Here is an 18,649-nt window from a genome sequence, read left to right as displayed (position 1 = left end):
GCTTATACTACGGTTAGATATTACATTTTTAATAGGTTCGTCGAACGTCATGGCCCCATTACCACAAAAAAAGATTTCATGAACTTATTTCATATTTGAAATTTTAAGATAAGTCTACAACATAACATAATTTAATATCTTAATCCGTGGTCTACACTGATACACCAATGAGACATATTTTGAGGTTATAATTCATACTGACAATAAATTAATTTGAATTTGATAAAAAAGTAAATTCAATTTTCATAATAGGTACATTAGTGTAAATGGAAAAATTATTATTAATTTAAAATAAATAATAAATAGTTTATTAATTATTTTATGGCAGTAGTGTAGTTCTTAATAGTATGAAAGTATATATTATTAAAATATAATGACTTCGTTTAAAAAATCATTTGTGAAACCATTTGCTCGTCCCAGTGAGTTATATACCGTCGAAGATTCTTATTGGAAAAAACTCACAGTAATATATTATATTCAATTTTTATCACATTATTGTATTTTTATTGTTTTTATTTAATTTTTTTTAGAGTCCAGTATTGGTCAAAGAATTTGGTCCCATAGACTATGTCAATTTTTCACGACGTGCACCATATCATTTTGCAATTTCATGTTCTGCTCGAGTCAGTATTTCTTTAAATAAATTATCTAAGTTTACATTTAATATCATTAATTATTCTTAGGTCCAAGTTTATAATCCTGTTACAAAAGTTGTAACAAAAAATCTCAATAAATTTAAAGAAGCTGCGTATGGTGCAACATTTCGTGCAGATGGCCATTTATTATGTGCTGGTGGTGAAGAATCTGTTGTGAGATTATTTGAAGTTAATACAAAATCTATGTTGAGACAATTTAGAGGACATAAAGCGTTAGTTTATTTTATTATTTTAATAATATACTTTTTTTACATATTTAAGTTAAATTTTATTGGTTTAGTGCTGTTCACCGTACATATTTCACAAGAGACGGACATCATATTGCGAGCTTTTCAGATGACAAAACTGTGTCTTTATGGGATATAAGTAGTCAACAAATAAGTGGACATTATGAAGGATATCATAATGTAATTATTTCAAATATTTTTTTTTTAATTTACAAATAAATGTTAATCATTAAAAAATAATTTTTTTTTACTTTAGGACTACATCAGAGCAGGATGTGTTTCTCCAATTTCTGAAAATATAGTTGTTTCCGGTGGCTATGACAAACAAATTAATATGTTTGATTCAAGAACTAAATCAGTTACTATGTCAGTTGACCATGAGTCACCTGTAGAAAGCTTAATATTTTTACCTTCGGGCAGTTTACTAATATCTGCTGGTAATATATGAATTTTTATTTCCTAAAAATCTTAAGTATTTTCTAACTTTTGAATTAGTTTAAAGTTGACAATTAATAAATATGTTTTTTTTTATTATAACCTTTATTATCAAATTTGGTTTAGGTGGTACTGAGGTCCGAGTTTGGGATGTTCTAGCTGGTAAATTGTTGGCTAAACTCACTCAAAACCATAAGACTGTAACTGCGTTATGCTTAGCTAAGCAAGGTACAGCCATCGTAACTGCCTCATTGGACAAGCATGTTAAGATTTACAATGTATCAACATTCCAACTATCACATGATATTACTTATCCAAGTGCAGTACTTAGTATTGATATAAGCGTTAGTATTTTATTTTATTAGATTATAAATTCTATTAAACTTTTTTTCTTAGCTATATCCAAAGTTTAGTTCAAAAGTAGTGTTTTTGTGTAAATTTAATTTATCTAACTTAATTATTCATATATTTACCCAACTCGACATTTTCATATTGGTAAATATTAAAACCAATATTTTTCTAGTATCCATAAAAATCAGTTTATAAATTGATAATAAAATATATTATTAACTAGTTAACAAAATGTATTTTAGAGGGATGATAAAACAATTGTAGCTGGAACGGTAGATGGTATTGTGAACATAACTAAACGTGACACATCAGTGAAACATAACAATGAAAATAAAAAGCGGCAAGCTAGAGCAGCTGCAATTGTCCAATCTGATGGAATTGATATGACTGTCCCAATAATGCAACCTGATCAGATGAGCAAGTTTGATAGTGCTTTAAGGAAATTTAATTATAGCCAAGCATTAGATTTAGTCTTGGTTCATGCAGTTGCATTCAAGAAACCCCATATAACCGTTTATGTGTTTGATGAATTATGCAGGTATGTATGCAATTTATTTCTCTTAAAAGTGTAAATTTTAAATTTATTGTTTAAACAATCAAACCATGTATTTGAAAAGTATTTTCATTTTAAATTATATAATACACTTTTTAATGTTTAGGAGAAATGGTTTAGTTCAAGCAATATCTGGTAGAAATTCGAAACAATTAGCATTTTTATTGAATTTTATTGTTCGATATATTGGAGTTAGAAAGTTATCTAAAACATTGACACATGTTGCTTCAACAGTTATTGGTGAGTATATTATTTATATTTTGTTAGTCTTGTATTTGAATTATATATATATATATATATGTACAGTAGTCACTCGATAATTCGAAAAACTCCATAAATCGAACTAAACGCTAAGTCCCCTGAGAAAACCTCTATAATTAAAAAAAAAAATACATATATTCTGGTCCTCTCGATAATTCGAATTTATATGTACATATGTATAAAGATTATGTACAATCTATTTAATGTACTCGTAATGAAATTAATAACGACGATGGTTAAATATTATTGTAGTTTATAAATGTTATTGTATCTTACCTTTCTAATCTAAACTTAAATTGTATCATTTTACCAAAATAAACCTCTGCAATGGGTAAACCGTTATTAAAATTGAATAAAATGTAGGCAGTCGCAATATGGGTCAAATATATGTCAAAATAAATGTAATATATACATATGTATATATATACAATTTTTCACTTCTCTTTAATTTGAATTAATTTTTTTTTCCCTCGTTAAATCGAATTTTTAACTCGGTCCTCTGAATTTCGAATTATCGAGTGACTACTGTATATTGTATATATATATATCAAGGGTGATTCTTTTATCATTAAACATTCATTATTTCGTCAAGTATTTACTTTTGTCATTTTTTTTTTTCAAAATATTTTGTTTCATAATTTTCTCAAACTGTATGAAATTTAAATTTTTTTCACCCTTTTATTTAATAGTAAAATCGCTATCAACTTTTGATTTTCAAATGGTAACCTATATTTAAAATGTACTAAATTAATAAGGCTTTTTTTTATTAATTTTCTCATTCAAATTATTATTTTTTGTTAACTTTTTAGCGAGATAGTTTTTCAAAATTTGGTGTTTTTCGGTTTTTATTACCTCGTTTATATGCACCTAAAATATCAAAATTAGATGTTGAATAAAATTAAAAGTTGATGTGAATGTTTTTTAGTCTATACTCTATACTTAGCATTCCATGACCAAAATAATTACCGTAGAACCCGTTTAAGACACTCTCTTAAGACGATTTCCTGGCTAATAAGCTCATTTTTACGAATTCTGTATTGTAACTGTATTCAAAAAACATCAAAAATGTGAAACAAAGAAAGATAGATGATTTTTTGAAATAGGTAATATAAAATAATATATGTAATATAATTATAATATTTTAATTTAATTTTAATATTTTTATATATAATAATTTACTCTGCAAAGTAAAAAATATAATTTGTTTGTAAATAACATTGATGTATTGTAAAATATAATAAAAAATTTCGTACCCGGGTAATTCGATTTCCCTTTTAAGACGCTATTTTTAACTGGTCCCTTGGAGAGCGTCTTAAACGGGTTCTACTATATATTGTTTTATAATTTGACATTTTAAAATGCCCGCTAAAATATTAATTTGCATTAAAGCGTTTACAACTCAAGGCGCATTAACTGCTGCATATAAACGTGGTATATATTACTTGACTATTGACACAGTGTTGAACTTTATACCTGTAGTTACCAATGCATCATAGCTGTAATAACCGGTAGGAAGAACACTTTTAAACTTCAAACCATCCAACTTTGAGAAGCTTTGAGCAACTTTTTTATGATTCACTAACCATTAAATGAAAAATAATAAATTTAACGTTAAATTCATAAAAAAAAAAATAGCCCTAATATCTTATGATATTTTAAATATTTGTATTGCCATAAAGTTGATAGTGATTTCACTATTAAATATAAGGATGAAAAAATTAAAATGTTAGTTTTAAAAAAGCATGAACTTTTAATATAGAAAAAAAAATTGAAAAAAGTCAACACTTTTTAAAATAATAAATGTTCAATCATAAAATAATCACCCTGTATATATTTATAAATCATAGTAAATACAAAAAAAAGTCATGGTGTTTAGTGTTAGTACTGGTTGAATTTTTTTTTTAAGAAAATTAATTAATATACATCCTTTTAACTTGGTAAAGATTACTACGCCAAAAAATATAAATAAAGTAGAAAACCAATTTTACACAACTCTTACAAGAAATTATATTTATTTTTCCAATTTATAAATCTGATAATATAAAAATATATGTTGACATTTAATACAATAAAAAAAATATTATTTGTAAGAATATAAACATATTATGAAAATATAAAATCATACCCATAATCACGTATATCATGTGATTCTTTTATCATGGACTACTCAATATTTCTAAAACTATTAACATTTTTGAAAATATTTCTTTTATATACATTACAGTCGAAAGACAACATTTAAGAATAATATACATATATATGTATATTCTATTTTCTTTGTTATAAAAGTTTTTTATTTTATTTAAGACACTTTCATTTTGTAATTTCATATTTTGAAGCAAAATATTTTTTTCAAAGTATTTCGATACATGAAAATTTAAATTCAAATGTAGTTTTTAGTTATATTATAAGTATAATTTAAAGTTTAGGTTAGCGGAGTAGAGTGGTTCCAGAATACCCTGAAAAATGTTAGTCAATTACTCTGCTCACCTATATTTTATATACATTTTATGTAAAAAATATATTCTATTTACTTAAGAAAATATTTATAGAAAAGAGTTATACAGATAAGACTTAATTCCTGGTCCCTATTATTAATATTAGTATGTTATTACCTAATTAATAATTATATTTTAAACTTAACACGCATGTATTTGTTATAATTTTTTGAAATATTTTTCTACTAAATTAAATATTTATCTAATTTGAAATAAATACACTTATTTATTCAAGTAAAATATTATTGTTATTTTACAGATTGTTATTGGGACTCATTCGACACTTGCACCCTTGAAGTTCGTGCATTACTCACAAAACTACATACAGTTGTTGAAAATGAAATATTATTGACTAAAAGATTGTTGGCTATTGATGGGTTAGTTAAAATGTTACTTATTAGCTCTGAAGTATTACCTGATGCTACTCAGACTGAAAAAATTGATAATAAAAATGTTGTTAAAACTTAACTATGAGTGGTGTTTTTATTTTTGTATATTATCTTAAGTATAGCAAATTTTACATCTGACTAATGTACGTACACACCAACACATACCATTTATAATTATTACAATGTTTTTAACTATGAAAAATACTTATAACTGAATATAATAGTAGATTTTATGATTTGTCTATTTTACACGTTATATATATATTATCTGTATATCAATTTTAGTTTTTTGATATTGTAAATTTGCAAATTCTATATTATACTATCTAGTTTTAAAAATCTTAAAAATGTTACCTAACTTTCCTTTAAAATATTTTATTTAAATAATAATTTCAAACACTGAACATACATATAATGATAAATTCTTAATGCTTAAAAAAAATGGTTTTTATTCTCACTAAAATATATATGAAAAAATGATGCTTAAGAATTTTTAAAATGCCTATAATATTCAGTTTATCTATTTTGATGAATTATATTAATCAAAAATTGTGTTGAATTGTGTATGAAATTAACATAGGTCAAGTCTTGTAATATAATGAATATCCATGTGAGGCAAGTATAGCAAGCCATGCGCGTTCCTTGGGGCAATGGTTCTACCAATACTCAACATTACTTTTTTTTTATGACACATCATAAATATTTAGTCAGGACATCACATTATCACAGGAATAATACTAACAAAGCCAAGGTGCGTGTGAAATTTGAAAAATTAGAACACTGATTTCAGAGTAATTCGATCTATAAAATCTTATTTTGGACATGTTGTTTACTAGTTATAATTGATATGTATCTATTAAATACTTTAAATTTTAAATCTAAGATAAGCAAAATAGTTAACCAATATTTTGCGAAGTACCTTTGTTCATACAACTGCTAATATTTTTTTTTATATAAACTTTCAATATTTCTAACTCCAAAACTCATTTTCCTTCCTTACTCGTCAAAGCTTATTTAGATACCAAATACCTATACACCTGAATCTAGGTAAAATTGTCCAAAATAAACTAAGTGAAAGACCTCGTTAAAAATATTTACAACATTGATTATAATAATATTTAAAAAAATAATAAACAATTATTTCATTATTTTCAGATATGAAAAGTGTATTTATACAACATTGATTATAATATTTAAAAAATAATTAATAATTCTTTCGTTATTGTATATAAAAATAAATAAAAAAATTGATTATAAAAATGCCCAAAAAAAACCCAGATAATTATTGCCTAATTAAAATTTATGAATGTCAACGATATACATTTTAAAAAGCTTTCTATACTTCTTTCTTTATTATTATACTCCTCGTAAATTTTTTAAAATTTTTCTTGCATATTAATATACATTTTTTTTTGCCAGAGGTTGTCCTATACTCCTATATCTCTTTGCACAATTTTAACTAAATTTTTTACCATGGACATTCTTGGTTTCGGACATTATTGGTTTTGGACATTTTTGTATAATACCATATACCTAATAATAAATTCAGAGGGCAAGGGTTTGCCCGAAATACTGTGGCGCTCCAGGCAAATTTTTAAAAGGTGCCCTTAAAAATATTTTTTATAAATACCTACTTATTTATATGCATATATATTTTTTGTACATAACTAGTTATATATATAAGTATATATATATATATAAACTATAAGTTGCAATAATTTATACACAAAAATCAATAAATATGGTATTGTTATTTATTTAATAAAATATACAGTTAAATTATTATAATAAGAAATACTTACACATTTTTATACTTATTTTATGTTTATGTCTATTATGTTAGTTAATTCTATGTCAGTAAGAACTTATTTTTATTGTTTTACACAACTGCCAATAAATGTATTATTATTTCACACTATTATTATTTTAAAAATTTTTTCTTGATTTCAAATCTGCAAAATTTGTTATTTCGTTTATCTACCTAAAATTTTGTCTTTAAATTTACAATCAAATTGTTTTTTCTACGTAGTCTTATAGGAGTGATTCTAAGTCTTGGTTCAACATTTAATTCTAAAGCTAATTTTTCAGCAGATTGTGTAGCGTCTGTGTATTTAGTTGTTCTATAACCTTGTAAAAACCATTTGTACAATTATTTTGAAGTGTAACCACAGCCCTGATATCCATTTTTAAATTTTGCATTTAATAACGTCTCACATTAACCAAGTATTAATTTTTGATAAAACATCTAACCTAAAACAATCAAAGTTCAAAATTTAATAATGAAATTAGATTCAAAAATAATTTATCACTGATCAGCAGTAGGTACCACGAGCCAACTAATGCCTCAATTCCGGCGGCGAGTATTAGTGTTGCGGAGCCACTGTTTTGATATTAATATTATACGTGATAGCACTGATAGCATTCAAATTACCGCGTGAATTTAAATATTATAATTATTATAATTAATAAAATAAAATTGAATATTGAAGTTTATACATATGCAAAAAATTCACGGATGATGATAATGATAATAATAATAATTAAATAATCACCCCAAATTTAAAATGAATATAAAAAATGTAAAAATTATCCTTATTAAATATATGAAATTAAAAATATGTAGGTATATTAATTCACCATACTGAGTCATATTAAATAAAAAATTGTAAAAATGTAAAAGTTATGCTGGTTGTAATACCAACATGAATATAGAAAGTTTTCATAGTGTATTGAAAGAAAAAATTATTTGCAGATTGAAAGTAAAAAGTGTCTACAACTGTTTGTGTTATTTGGAAAAATATTTAACCATGAAAGAAAATGATGTACAAAAAAAACAATTACATACTCGTACAAATAAATTAAAAGTACTTAGAATAAATCATAAAAAATTCAAAACTGAACCAAAATGTGTCATTAAACCTCTCAGCTTTAATTCCTGGCATATAAAATCATTTACAGATGAAAAAATATACATTGTACTTAAAACTGAACTTAAGGAGTGTTCCATGTATGCAGATGAAGTTACTTGCTCACTTCCTTGTACAATATGTAAAACATGTTTCCATGATTTCATTTGTAGCTGCCCTGATCACAGTATTAGAAATAACATGTGTAAACACATTCATGCGGTCTGTATGTACAATCTCAATAACGAACAAAACATATATCTGGATACGGATATAGGTAAAAATAATATTGAGATGGCACAAAACCAACAGCAAGTTCAACATTTAGAGGATGATATTCAAACACATCAGGATGATGGTAAGAGTAAATGTGTAAAAAAATAATAGTAAAAACATATAAACTACCGTATAAAAAGTATTCATAAACATTAATTATCTATTTTTACTTGCAGATATTTTATTGGACAATATGAGGAACAAGATATTAAAAGAAGTTGAACTGTCCTTGCAAAATGTCAAAACAAAAGATCAACTACTACAGATCAATAGAAAATTAATTGCACCAATACATGCATTCATTTCTGCTTCGAATGTTGAAACTGTGGCTCTTAGAAAGCAAAAATCGGAAAGAGGAAAAATGGCACTCCAAAAAAGGATTTTTGATAAAAACAATTTTTGAATAACTTTTACATTTTTACAATGTTTTATTTAATATGACTCAGTATGGTGAATTAATATACCTACATATTTTTAATTTCATATATTTAATAAGGATAATTTTTACATTTTTTATATTCATTTTAAATTTGGGGTGATTATTTAATTATTATTATTATTATTATCATTATCATCATCCGTGAATTTTTTGCATATGTATAAACTTCAATATTCAATTTTATTATATTAATTATAATAATTATAATATTTAAATTCACGCGGTAATTTGAATGCTATCAGTGCTATCACGTGTAATATTAATATCAAAACAGTGGCTCCGCAACACTAATACTCGCCGCCGGAATTGAGGCATTAGTTGGCTCCACGGATATAGATACTACTACTAGATACTACTACTACTAGATAGTATCTACATCCGTGGTTGGCTCGTACCGTTCGCCAGCCAATACAGATTTTGTTATCGTCTGCTTTCTGCGTTTACTATTTCGGTTATTTTGAAATATCAAAATTTAGTCTACAAAATATTACAACAATACAATCAGTAATTCAGTTTCAGTTATCACTCATATATTGTTGTATTCATTTCATTTCAGTTTAAAAATTCAAATGTACAATTTACTTTATTAAAATTGATTGTGTATATCCTATTTTCGTCTATTTTAATTTTGTTCAAAAGGTACTACAATTTATGAACCGCTTATAATGTAAGTTTTGGCATTGATTATAAATAATACTATATTTTATAATCAATGGTTTTAGTTTACAGTTTACAATCCCAAGATTATTGAAATTGTGATTTTGAAAAATGATTTAATTCAAAATTTTCTTAATAATATTTGTTTATAAAATTCCTTTTGAGAATAACATATAATATTTTATAACTGTTACTATAAGTTATAAATAATATTAATAACTATTTTCTTGTTTGTGTTTTGTTAGATTTTAATACAATAAATGATTTAATAATATAAAATAATGAAGAAGGCATCTTTTGGAAGACGTTCGTCAGCAGCTGGACGAAACACTTTTGGTGGTTCTACATTTGGAAGACAAAATTCATTTGATGGCAATGATATGAGGTATTTATTGATTTTGTTAATACAACTATTTTACAATTTATTTTTATAAAGAGAATTAGCCAATTATAATAATGACTAATTTATTTAAAAATTAGATTGAGTCGTCGAGAAAGTCGTGGTATGGAAAAAAAATCAATGCTTTTGAAACCTGGATTTTCAGCAAAAAAAAAATCTGCCTCATCAGAAAATTTATCCGCACATGATCCAAAATTATGGTCATCAACAGTGAAAAAACCAGTCAATCAACAGAGAAATACTTTAGTTCGTTCAACTACATCCATGAATATTACTGGTATTAATTTAGTTGCGTCTACACCATGTGTTACACCTGGACTTAATCCAAATTTACCTGGAATAAATTCTAGTTACAAGTAACTATATCATTTACTGAGTTTTAATTAATTTTATATATCATACAATATAATTTAATATGTTTGTAGGAATCGAAGGTTGAGCTCAGAATCGCGTTATAGTAATTATGGTGGAGTAGTTAAGAATAGAAAAGAAGTGCGACCATTGACTGAAAAAGACTTTCAACAAACAGCTATACATAAAGTACTAAATATAATTATATATTTTTTATGCTTTGTTTCATTAGATAACTGTACTTATTTGTATACTTTGTATGAATGCTGAACTTAAGGTTTTGTATATGTGAAATCCTAACCATCATCAAGTATTTGGTAGAAAAGTTTCATGTAATATGAAGAGTTACACCTAAATTTGTTATTCTTTGTTTTACAAGAGCTGAACATACCAAATTTATGTTCAGAAATTCATATTAGGTTTGGTTAGTTTTAATAGTAGAATAAATTGATCTATATTATAAAACCTGTCTTGTTGAAGGTATTATTATTATTTTTTGTTGATATTTCAATTTTAAAGAAAGTTGCAAGTACTTTGAAATTTTTAATATCTTATTAATTTATAACTTACTTTGAAAACCAAAATATTGAATGTATACCTTAATGTTTGACAATTGATAAATTCACTCTAATGAGCTAAAAATGAACTTCTGATTGTGCATTTGCTATATTAAACACTTTTATGACAGAAACAGCAAATGTGTTTTCATATAACTGATCGTTTGGGCTCAGATTTTGTAACAAAAAAAATCCTTAATAAAGCATTTTTAAGTAGCCGAAAAAAGCAATAAGCAGCATTTATTTAATTTTGGAAAATTTGCATGCACTTCTTCACACACATTGCACGTTGTCAGTTATTTCATCTATGTAAACCCATATTTTTCTTAAATCATAAATAAAACTAATTATGGTTATTTTGATAAAACTACAATTTTAGCGCATTAATGATAGTTATTTTATTAGTCCTCTGTTTGTTACTGGTTTTATTATTTCTGGCAATAATAATATATAGTTGAAATACAATATACATAGAAATATGTTAAAATTGCATGAAAATTATGTAAAAAAATAAGAAAAAAGAACCAAATGGGAAAAATGCAAAATAAAGTTTATTTTATTAAAATCAGAAAGATTCAAAATGTATTTATATACAAGAATTATCTTTCTATCACATTCCTTTATAAAGTAGCATTTGTTACAAGATCTTAGCTTTACTGATTAGTTATTGTTACCTGTTCTCTCATGAGATAAAATAAAGTTAATTTTATTACCACATTTTTATATCTATAGATATATTTTTATAGTTTATTTGAACAAATGCATTATATCAATAATTACCATTATGTAATATATAATATCATGTTTATAAATATATTATATTTATTTTGTAGATTCAAAACTATTTTTTGACTGCTCCTAATGCAACTCACATTCTGAACAATGGTAGTATGAAGCCAATGACAACTACTATGTTTACTGATATGTGCGAGTATTTATTACATAAGATTGATAGAAATCAAGTATTAAATAAAAGTAAATACATGGAAGAATTACCTAAAATTATGAAAAAGTACTATTATAAAGGAAAAGTCGATAAATCATGGCTTATTACTGGTAATGTTTATTATGTTTTAGAATTAATAATAATAATAATAATACATTTAAAATAATTGAATTATAAGGTTGATTGTTAACCACATTTATATTAAAATAATAACAGGTCGAAATTGTTAAAAATAAACTGTTTAGATTAAAACTGTATATAATTGATGTAAGAGTAATGGTGATTTATTAATATGAATTATTCATATACCTCCATGTCCTCATCTAATTGAAAAAAAAACACACTTATACTTTTTGATTTCATTAATATTAGCATATATGTATTTAGTGTTCAAATCAATTGATGTTAATACAATATATAGGTATAGTTCTTAATGAAAACTTGATTACTTAAGTACAAAGTTTAATCCATAACTTGATCATGATTGATATACCATTTATTATATTTTTTTTTACATTTAAATGTATATATTTAATATTTACTAAGGATATGTTTTTATTTTATTAATGACTCTAGTTAATGCTAGCCATTCCTTTCCACAAGTAGTTGGTTTACTTCTTTGGTTAGTAGAGTTATGTGAAACTCAAAATCGATTCAATGTTATGGATACATTGTATCCAACAATGCTCGATCCGGATGTGTCTGAAGATGAAGATTATGAACAAACAGTTGAATTTAAGGTAATTATTACAATTTTATTTTACCTTTTAAAAGTAAACTTAAATATATACAATTATCTAAAACGAAATACAGTAGGGTCTAGATAACAACAGGGTCTAAAAAAGATTGGGGAAAGGGGTTGTCCGGATTACCTATGACGTTGCTTATATGGGGCCATTTTCATGTACTTTTTTCGACAAAAATGAAATCGCTATAAAGTATGACAAGCAACTAATAATTGTTATCAAGTATCAACGTATGGAATCTGACGACGCTCATGTGTGATATACAGTCGTAATAATCATTATGATTATTATTTTATTGGTCTACTTAAGTAAAATAATGGAACGGTAGCGATGTACACTCGAAGCCTTTCGGATTATCGAGACCCTGCTGTATATGTAGTATATAACTTAAATTGTTTTATAATATTTATTTTCATCAATATACACTTAGATAATTTTAATTTTCTATGTTACAAAAAAATTATTATTATTATTAATTTAATATCACAAATTATGTTTAATGTTTATAGATGTACTTGCCGTTTTTATTAAATTCATATCAAGTTGAGAGTAGAGGATCTGGTAAACCAGCAGATCAAGAATTCTTAAAGAAACAAGAAGAGCTCTTGTTGGAAAATTATAGTTAGTTAATTTTATATTATCTTATGTTATTGTAATTATAATGTAATATTATTTCTTATTTTATTTAGAAAAAACACTTGGTATTGATGAGGAAGCATTGATCAAATTGGAGGAAGAACTAAATCATCATAAAGAAGAGCTAGATTTACTAAATGACCTTACCGAAGAACAAAAATTGGAGGTATAGTTAAACAAACATCATTAAGAGCCACTATTAGTCATACTTTAATAGAAAATCGAGAGGCTTGCATATTAGAATTATGAACTCAACATATTTAATAACTTTCTACAAAGCTGTACAATTATCATTAGTTTTTTTTTATCTGTATTAAATTATTAAAAGCTTTCTAAATTTAGTATCAGAAAATATTTTGAGTATGTACAATAAATATTTAATGATACTCATTAAAAATTTGAATCCTGCTTTTTTTTTATGTATGACTTATTAATTACATGTTAAGAAAGATACTACGTATAAGGTAGGAGTTAAATTACTTACCTATTAAAATTTATTTTATTAAATTATAAAATATTTGTTGCAATTTTTAAAATTATATTTATTTGTTTAAAAGATCCAAGCAATATGCTATAATTAAAATATGTTTGTATTTTTAGGAAATGAAAGCTATGAAAGTTGCATTACAAAAAGATATTGTGAACTCAAAAAAATATATCAAAGATTTACAAACATGTCATGGAGAAGTACAGGAATATATTTCAAAGAAAAAAGATGAACGTGTTTTTCAAGGTATTAATTCAACCCTATCAAACCTTTATTTTTTATACTGAGTATAATGCTAACACATTTAATTTTGGTTTTATGTTTTTATAAATATATTTTTTAGTGTCAAATTTATCTACTAAATTATATTATAGTCTATTTAAATTTTATGATTAGTCCTATTATCGTTTTCTAAAATTTGACCATAAAAAGTTAGTAAATTCATGAAATAATAAGTGATCATCACTATTACACATTCTATAATATATTTTATACTCTGTTTTATATAAGGGTAATCTCAGCCAATTAGCTTCTGCGTACACACTAGAAATGAGTGTGGCTAACATACAGTAATGGCTGTGCTCTTGGGAATGTAATTTTATTATTTCTATTATTTCAACAGCTGTTAAACTCATATTTTGTTAAGATAACAAGTAACAACTTAAAGATGTACTCTATTTTTTTGGTTATGGTGAATCGTCTGATTGTCTGAAACAAAATCTAATGACAAAAACTGATTTAATTGAGGGTTTTAGTTTGATCAAATGTGATGAAAATCAGTAGTTGCTTTAAGTTTAAAATTATTTTAGACAGAGTATTCTTTTCTATGTTTGCTGTGAATGATATTTTTTTGTGTTATATATTTTTCTATTGAATACAAATAAACTAAAAAATGTTAATTTATTTGAAATATTGTTTAGAAAAAGATATTGAAAACTTACAAAGGGAATTGAATGTAGTCAATAGTTGTATAAATGGTCAACAAATTACTCAAGACGATAAGAAAATTATTGAAGAAGATATTATTACTCTGAAACAAGACATACAATATGAATCAAATTGTTTAGAAGAATACTCAAATATAGTATACTCTGAAGATTTAAATGTTGTTGATGTTAGATTAAAAGTTAGTATTAATTGATTTATTTAAGATAAGAACTTTATTAGTTAAGTTTTAAAAAGTAAAATACTAGAATATTAGAATGTCCTCCTTTGTGTGATGATTTATATCAGGGGTGGCCACAAAGAGGCTCACGAGTTGCACGCGACTTGAGTCAGTCTCATGTGGCTCTTGACATCAAGCTTAGAGTAAAATTATTATTAACTATTTTAATTATTTTATAAACATCTCTTAACAATGTGGCTCGCTTAGAATTAGCTTTATAAATTTGTGGCTCTCAAAATTATTGTTATTGGCCACCCCTGATATATATATATATTAAACAAACTTAAATATAAAATTTGTATTTATAAAAGCAAAAAAAAAGTACAATCTTAAATATGTGTTCAATTTCCAATCTATTTACCATAAATATCAACCTTTCTCAAAAAGTATTACCTACTTGATAAGTTGTGTTTAACTTGCAATCATAGTGAAAGAGTTACACTGATGGGTATTACATTATGTTTTTATTAAACTTAGGTACAACTATTTTACTTAACTTAGAATCAATGATATCTTTTTTTTTTACTTATTAAATACTTATTTTTAAGAACACGTATTATTATATTATACTATATTTATGTTTTACAAATTTTTATATATTTTTTTAAGGTTAATATTTTGAAAATTGGTTTATAATAGTAATAATCATGATTAATTGCTGTAATTATTTTGTTCATAAACTTATAATTGTTTATTGTTTAGCTGGATAAATTATTTGTACAGTACAATAAAATGTGTGCTGAAAATATTGTTGTATTACCTGAACTTGAAAATGCAATAGCTGATAAAAATGTACTTGCTGTACACATAAGAGAATCTTTGAAAGAAGTGGATGAATTATTGAAAAGTTTAAAAAACAAGAATGTTGAAAAACTGAAAGAAGTTGAACACAAAATTGCTTCTATACGAATAGAACTAGATTCAGTAAGTAATAAATTGAACACAAATAAGTATACAAATTAGAAATTGTTATGTGTACATATGAAATATATTGTAATTTTAGACAGAGCTGGAGTATAACAAATTAAAGAAAATAGCTGAAAAATTGGATCCCGAACGTGAAGCTGATAAAAAACGTTTGTTAGAAATAACTGATCGTCAGTTTGAGGTAATTATTATTTAATATTCTTATGCTAGTATTAAACCCTTATCCCCAAAAAGACAAAATTGTATTTTATCATCATATAAAGCCCTTTAGACAGACAGTATAGACCAAGAGTTTCAAATCTACAGCCATCAAATGTTTTCGAATTGGCATGCCAACCTTATAATGTCTTAAAAACAATATATTAGTTTTCATTGTTTTTAATTTATTACTAAGAAATTAAAAAAAAAGATTGGAAACTCCTGGTTTAGATTATAATATTAATATTAACCTCAATTTTAAAGTAGTAATGTTCACTACTTTTCAAAATAATATTAAGCTATTTATAGATATTTGAAAATACAGTAGAATACTAATTATTTGGACTAATTAATTTCAAGGGTGACCGGGATAAAAAAATATCTAGATAATTGAATTATGAAACATAAATGTTATACATTGTATTAATTATTTATAATATAATTAGATATTTGTGTAAATAAATAAATAATTTATGTTATAAAAATAAAAAGGAACATGTTATAAACATTTTTTGGCTCTCGAAGTCAAATCCAATGTGATCCAATATATATATCAATTTTTTATTATTTTTTAATGTCATTGTACAAAGAACGCACTCCTATAGCGATTATCTATGGGTATAGAGAATATGAAAATAAATAGTTATTTTAAGTTTGGTTTTTCATGTATTTCCATCCTAGCGATAGTTTTCATCCAATTTTAATACAGAAATGTATCTGTTTCCAGCTTGGTGAGGTTTCCGTTTTGGTGGGATAAATTTATATGTATTTGAAAAAAAAGCCAAAGAAATTTTCCTTATTACCAGGGTTTCCGTTTTATCGAAGTTTTACTGTAATTTAATTTATTATAACATTGTATCCAATAATTATTTTAGGCAAAACAAGAGCATGAAAATAAGTTGTATGAGATTCAAGCTGAAATAAAAAGTATTAATCTCGATAACACTGAGGTTAAAGTCAAAACAGAAGAAAAAAATAACTTATGTCAGCAGTAAGTATGGTTGTTTAAATGTATAAAATACCCAATTAGTAATTATATATTTATTATTTATATTAATATAATTTAATTTAATTTATAATATATTTTTTTAGGATTAGTGAAATGGAGGAAGAAAAGAAATACATTTATACAAAAACCTTTAACTCTTTGAAAAAACATGCAGAACTCATCGAGGAAACTAAAGAGTTAGTTAAGGTATGTGGTATCTATTATTTATTAATAATTCAGGTGGTTTCATTTAGTTTATTATTAGGGCTTGGAAGTTAAAGGAGTTGAAAAGGGCAAATTATGTACTAAAAAAATGTTAAATATGAAAAATTCTAAAAAAAATATTGTAAAACATCAATAGTGTACAACAAATTTAACAATAAAAAAAAAATAAAAAAATTTATAATAAGCTAAATCAATAACTTATCAACAACAAGAAAATATTTTTGCATATTAGTGTGATATAGATTATATGCACATTGCTCTGTTTTTTTCAAATTAATAATATTAATGCTAATAAATACATAAATAAAAGAATATGGAGTTTTATATTCAATATTATTTAAAATATATACGTTAAAAAGTAAGGGAAACTATTTTGAAGAATTTTAACATTTGTGCCAATCAGATCAATAAATTTATTTTTCCCAGAAAATGTGCATTACTTTCATAGTATACTCTATAATAGAACATTCTCTAACTGTTACAACAATATATATTTAATACTTAATCTAAAAAAGGTCTGCATTAAATATTTTTATTTTTCTTACAATCAAACCAGTGTCTTGTAAATATTATAAAATGTCTATATTGTTATCAGATTAAAGTTTTAAAGGTGAAAAACTCATAGACTGATGGTTTTAATATGGTTCCTGCAACGATTTTTGAAAAAAAATTTTTCCTCAAGCTGAAATATAATTTATAAAAAACCCATAAATATATAATAAGAACTATCATAGCTTAACAAATTGGTCAAATGGTCAGATAATTATACATTAATATTTTAATAAATGGAACTACCTTTTTTGAATAATTAAGTTAAATATATTAATATTGTGCTATTTTATTATAACTTTACAGAAACTTAGTGACCAGCAATTACAGGATATGCAATCTATTAAAAGCAATTATATCCAAAAATTAAATTTTTAATTTGTATGCTTTACAATACTTTTGTAAATTTTTATAGCTTAATGATATACTTTATGAATTAATTTAATTTTATAATTTTATATTTTTGAATGATACTTTTTCAATAATATTTTTATGTTTAGAATTACAATAAATGATTATATAATGAATTAATTATTTGAATATTGTAAACAAGTTGAATAAGAATTTATATTTTCAACCAATCATCTTAGTTTGTATACTATTACTACAGGAGAAAACATTTTTAATTTATGTTTACAATTGTATATTGGTGATAAACAGACGTTAAGTAAAAACAATGAAAACAAACTAATTGAAATTTGTTTCTAGTTACATTATTGTTTATCTTATTTAATGGGTCTGTGCATCACTGATAAAGTATACAGTGTCTAGTGGTCAGCAGTGTGTTGATAATTGTAAGATAGAAACTTATAAAAATTATTAACCA

The 18,649-nt window shown here is 24.5% G+C and overlaps 3 protein-coding genes across 4 annotated transcripts; all 3 read left to right on the top strand.

Annotated features, from left to right (window-relative positions):
- The first annotated feature begins 223 nt into the window (after positions 1-223).
- Positions 224-5,450, top strand: LOC132930211 (U3 small nucleolar RNA-associated protein 15 homolog). Its single transcript, XM_060995948.1, has 9 exons — positions 224-463; positions 531-623; positions 684-868; positions 937-1,063; positions 1,140-1,320; positions 1,445-1,662; positions 1,912-2,207; positions 2,329-2,462; positions 5,241-5,450. Exons 1-9 carry the CDS (start codon positions 374-376, stop codon positions 5,447-5,449), a joined length of 1,533 nt encoding a protein of 510 aa, XP_060851931.1. The 5' UTR covers positions 224-373; the 3' UTR covers position 5,450.
- Positions 5,451-8,222: 2,772 nt separating this feature from the next.
- Positions 8,223-9,037, top strand: LOC132930280 (uncharacterized). The gene is made up of 2 exons (XM_060996056.1): positions 8,223-8,634; positions 8,729-9,037. Exons 1-2 carry the CDS (start codon positions 8,376-8,378, stop codon positions 8,953-8,955), a joined length of 486 nt encoding a protein of 161 aa, XP_060852039.1. The 5' UTR covers positions 8,223-8,375; the 3' UTR covers positions 8,956-9,037.
- A 321-nt stretch (positions 9,038-9,358) lies between these two features.
- LOC132930279 (kinetochore protein NDC80 homolog) lies at positions 9,359-18,354 on the top strand. 2 transcript variants are annotated; one of them, XM_060996055.1, is made up of 15 exons: positions 9,359-9,630; positions 9,894-10,033; positions 10,129-10,404; positions 10,474-10,588; positions 11,790-12,012; positions 12,479-12,642; positions 13,158-13,269; positions 13,338-13,450; positions 13,885-14,017; positions 14,692-14,897; positions 15,639-15,860; positions 15,940-16,044; positions 16,937-17,052; positions 17,154-17,256; positions 18,130-18,354. In XM_060996055.1, the coding sequence occupies exons 2-15, from the start codon at positions 9,930-9,932 to the stop codon at positions 18,199-18,201; spliced, it is 2,064 nt and encodes a 687-aa protein (XP_060852038.1). In that variant the 5' UTR covers positions 9,359-9,630; positions 9,894-9,929; the 3' UTR covers positions 18,202-18,354. The 2 variants fall into 2 exon arrangements, with proteins under 2 accessions (XP_060852038.1, XP_060852037.1); XM_060996054.1 differs by having other exon boundaries at positions 9,359-9,658.
- Positions 18,355-18,649: the final 295 nt, after the last annotated feature.

This window comes from Rhopalosiphum padi, chromosome 4, assembly GCF_020882245.1.
Source record: "Rhopalosiphum padi isolate XX-2018 chromosome 4, ASM2088224v1, whole genome shotgun sequence".
In the NCBI taxonomy this organism is placed as follows: Eukaryota; Metazoa; Arthropoda; class Insecta; order Hemiptera; family Aphididae; genus Rhopalosiphum; species Rhopalosiphum padi.
Note: the sequence above shows the minus strand (reverse complement) of the source record. Positions and strands in the feature narration are given on the sequence as shown.

Excerpts from the sequence above, each read along its gene's own strand:
- LOC132930280 (XM_060996056.1), top strand. The coding sequence starts at position 8,376 with ATGTATGCAGATGAAGTTACTTGCTCACTTCCTTGTACAATATGTAAA. Across the intron at positions 8,635-8,728 it reads TCAAACACATCAGGATGATG|ATATTTTATTGGACAATATG; the intron begins GTAAGAGTAAAT and ends TTTTACTTGCAG.
- LOC132930279 (XM_060996055.1), top strand. The coding sequence starts at position 9,930 with ATGAAGAAGGCATCTTTTGGAAGACGTTCGTCAGCAGCTGGACGAAAC. Across the intron at positions 13,270-13,337 it reads GCTCTTGTTGGAAAATTATA|AAAAAACACTTGGTATTGAT; the intron begins GTTAGTTAATTT and ends TATTTTATTTAG. Across the intron at positions 17,257-18,129 it reads AAACTAAAGAGTTAGTTAAG|AAACTTAGTGACCAGCAATT; the intron begins GTATGTGGTATC and ends ATAACTTTACAG.
- LOC132930211 (XM_060995948.1), top strand. The coding sequence starts at position 374 with ATGACTTCGTTTAAAAAATCATTTGTGAAACCATTTGCTCGTCCCAGT. Across the intron at positions 624-683 it reads CAATTTCATGTTCTGCTCGA|GTCCAAGTTTATAATCCTGT; the intron begins GTCAGTATTTCT and ends AATTATTCTTAG. Across the intron at positions 869-936 it reads CAATTTAGAGGACATAAAGC|TGCTGTTCACCGTACATATT; the intron begins GTTAGTTTATTT and ends TTATTGGTTTAG.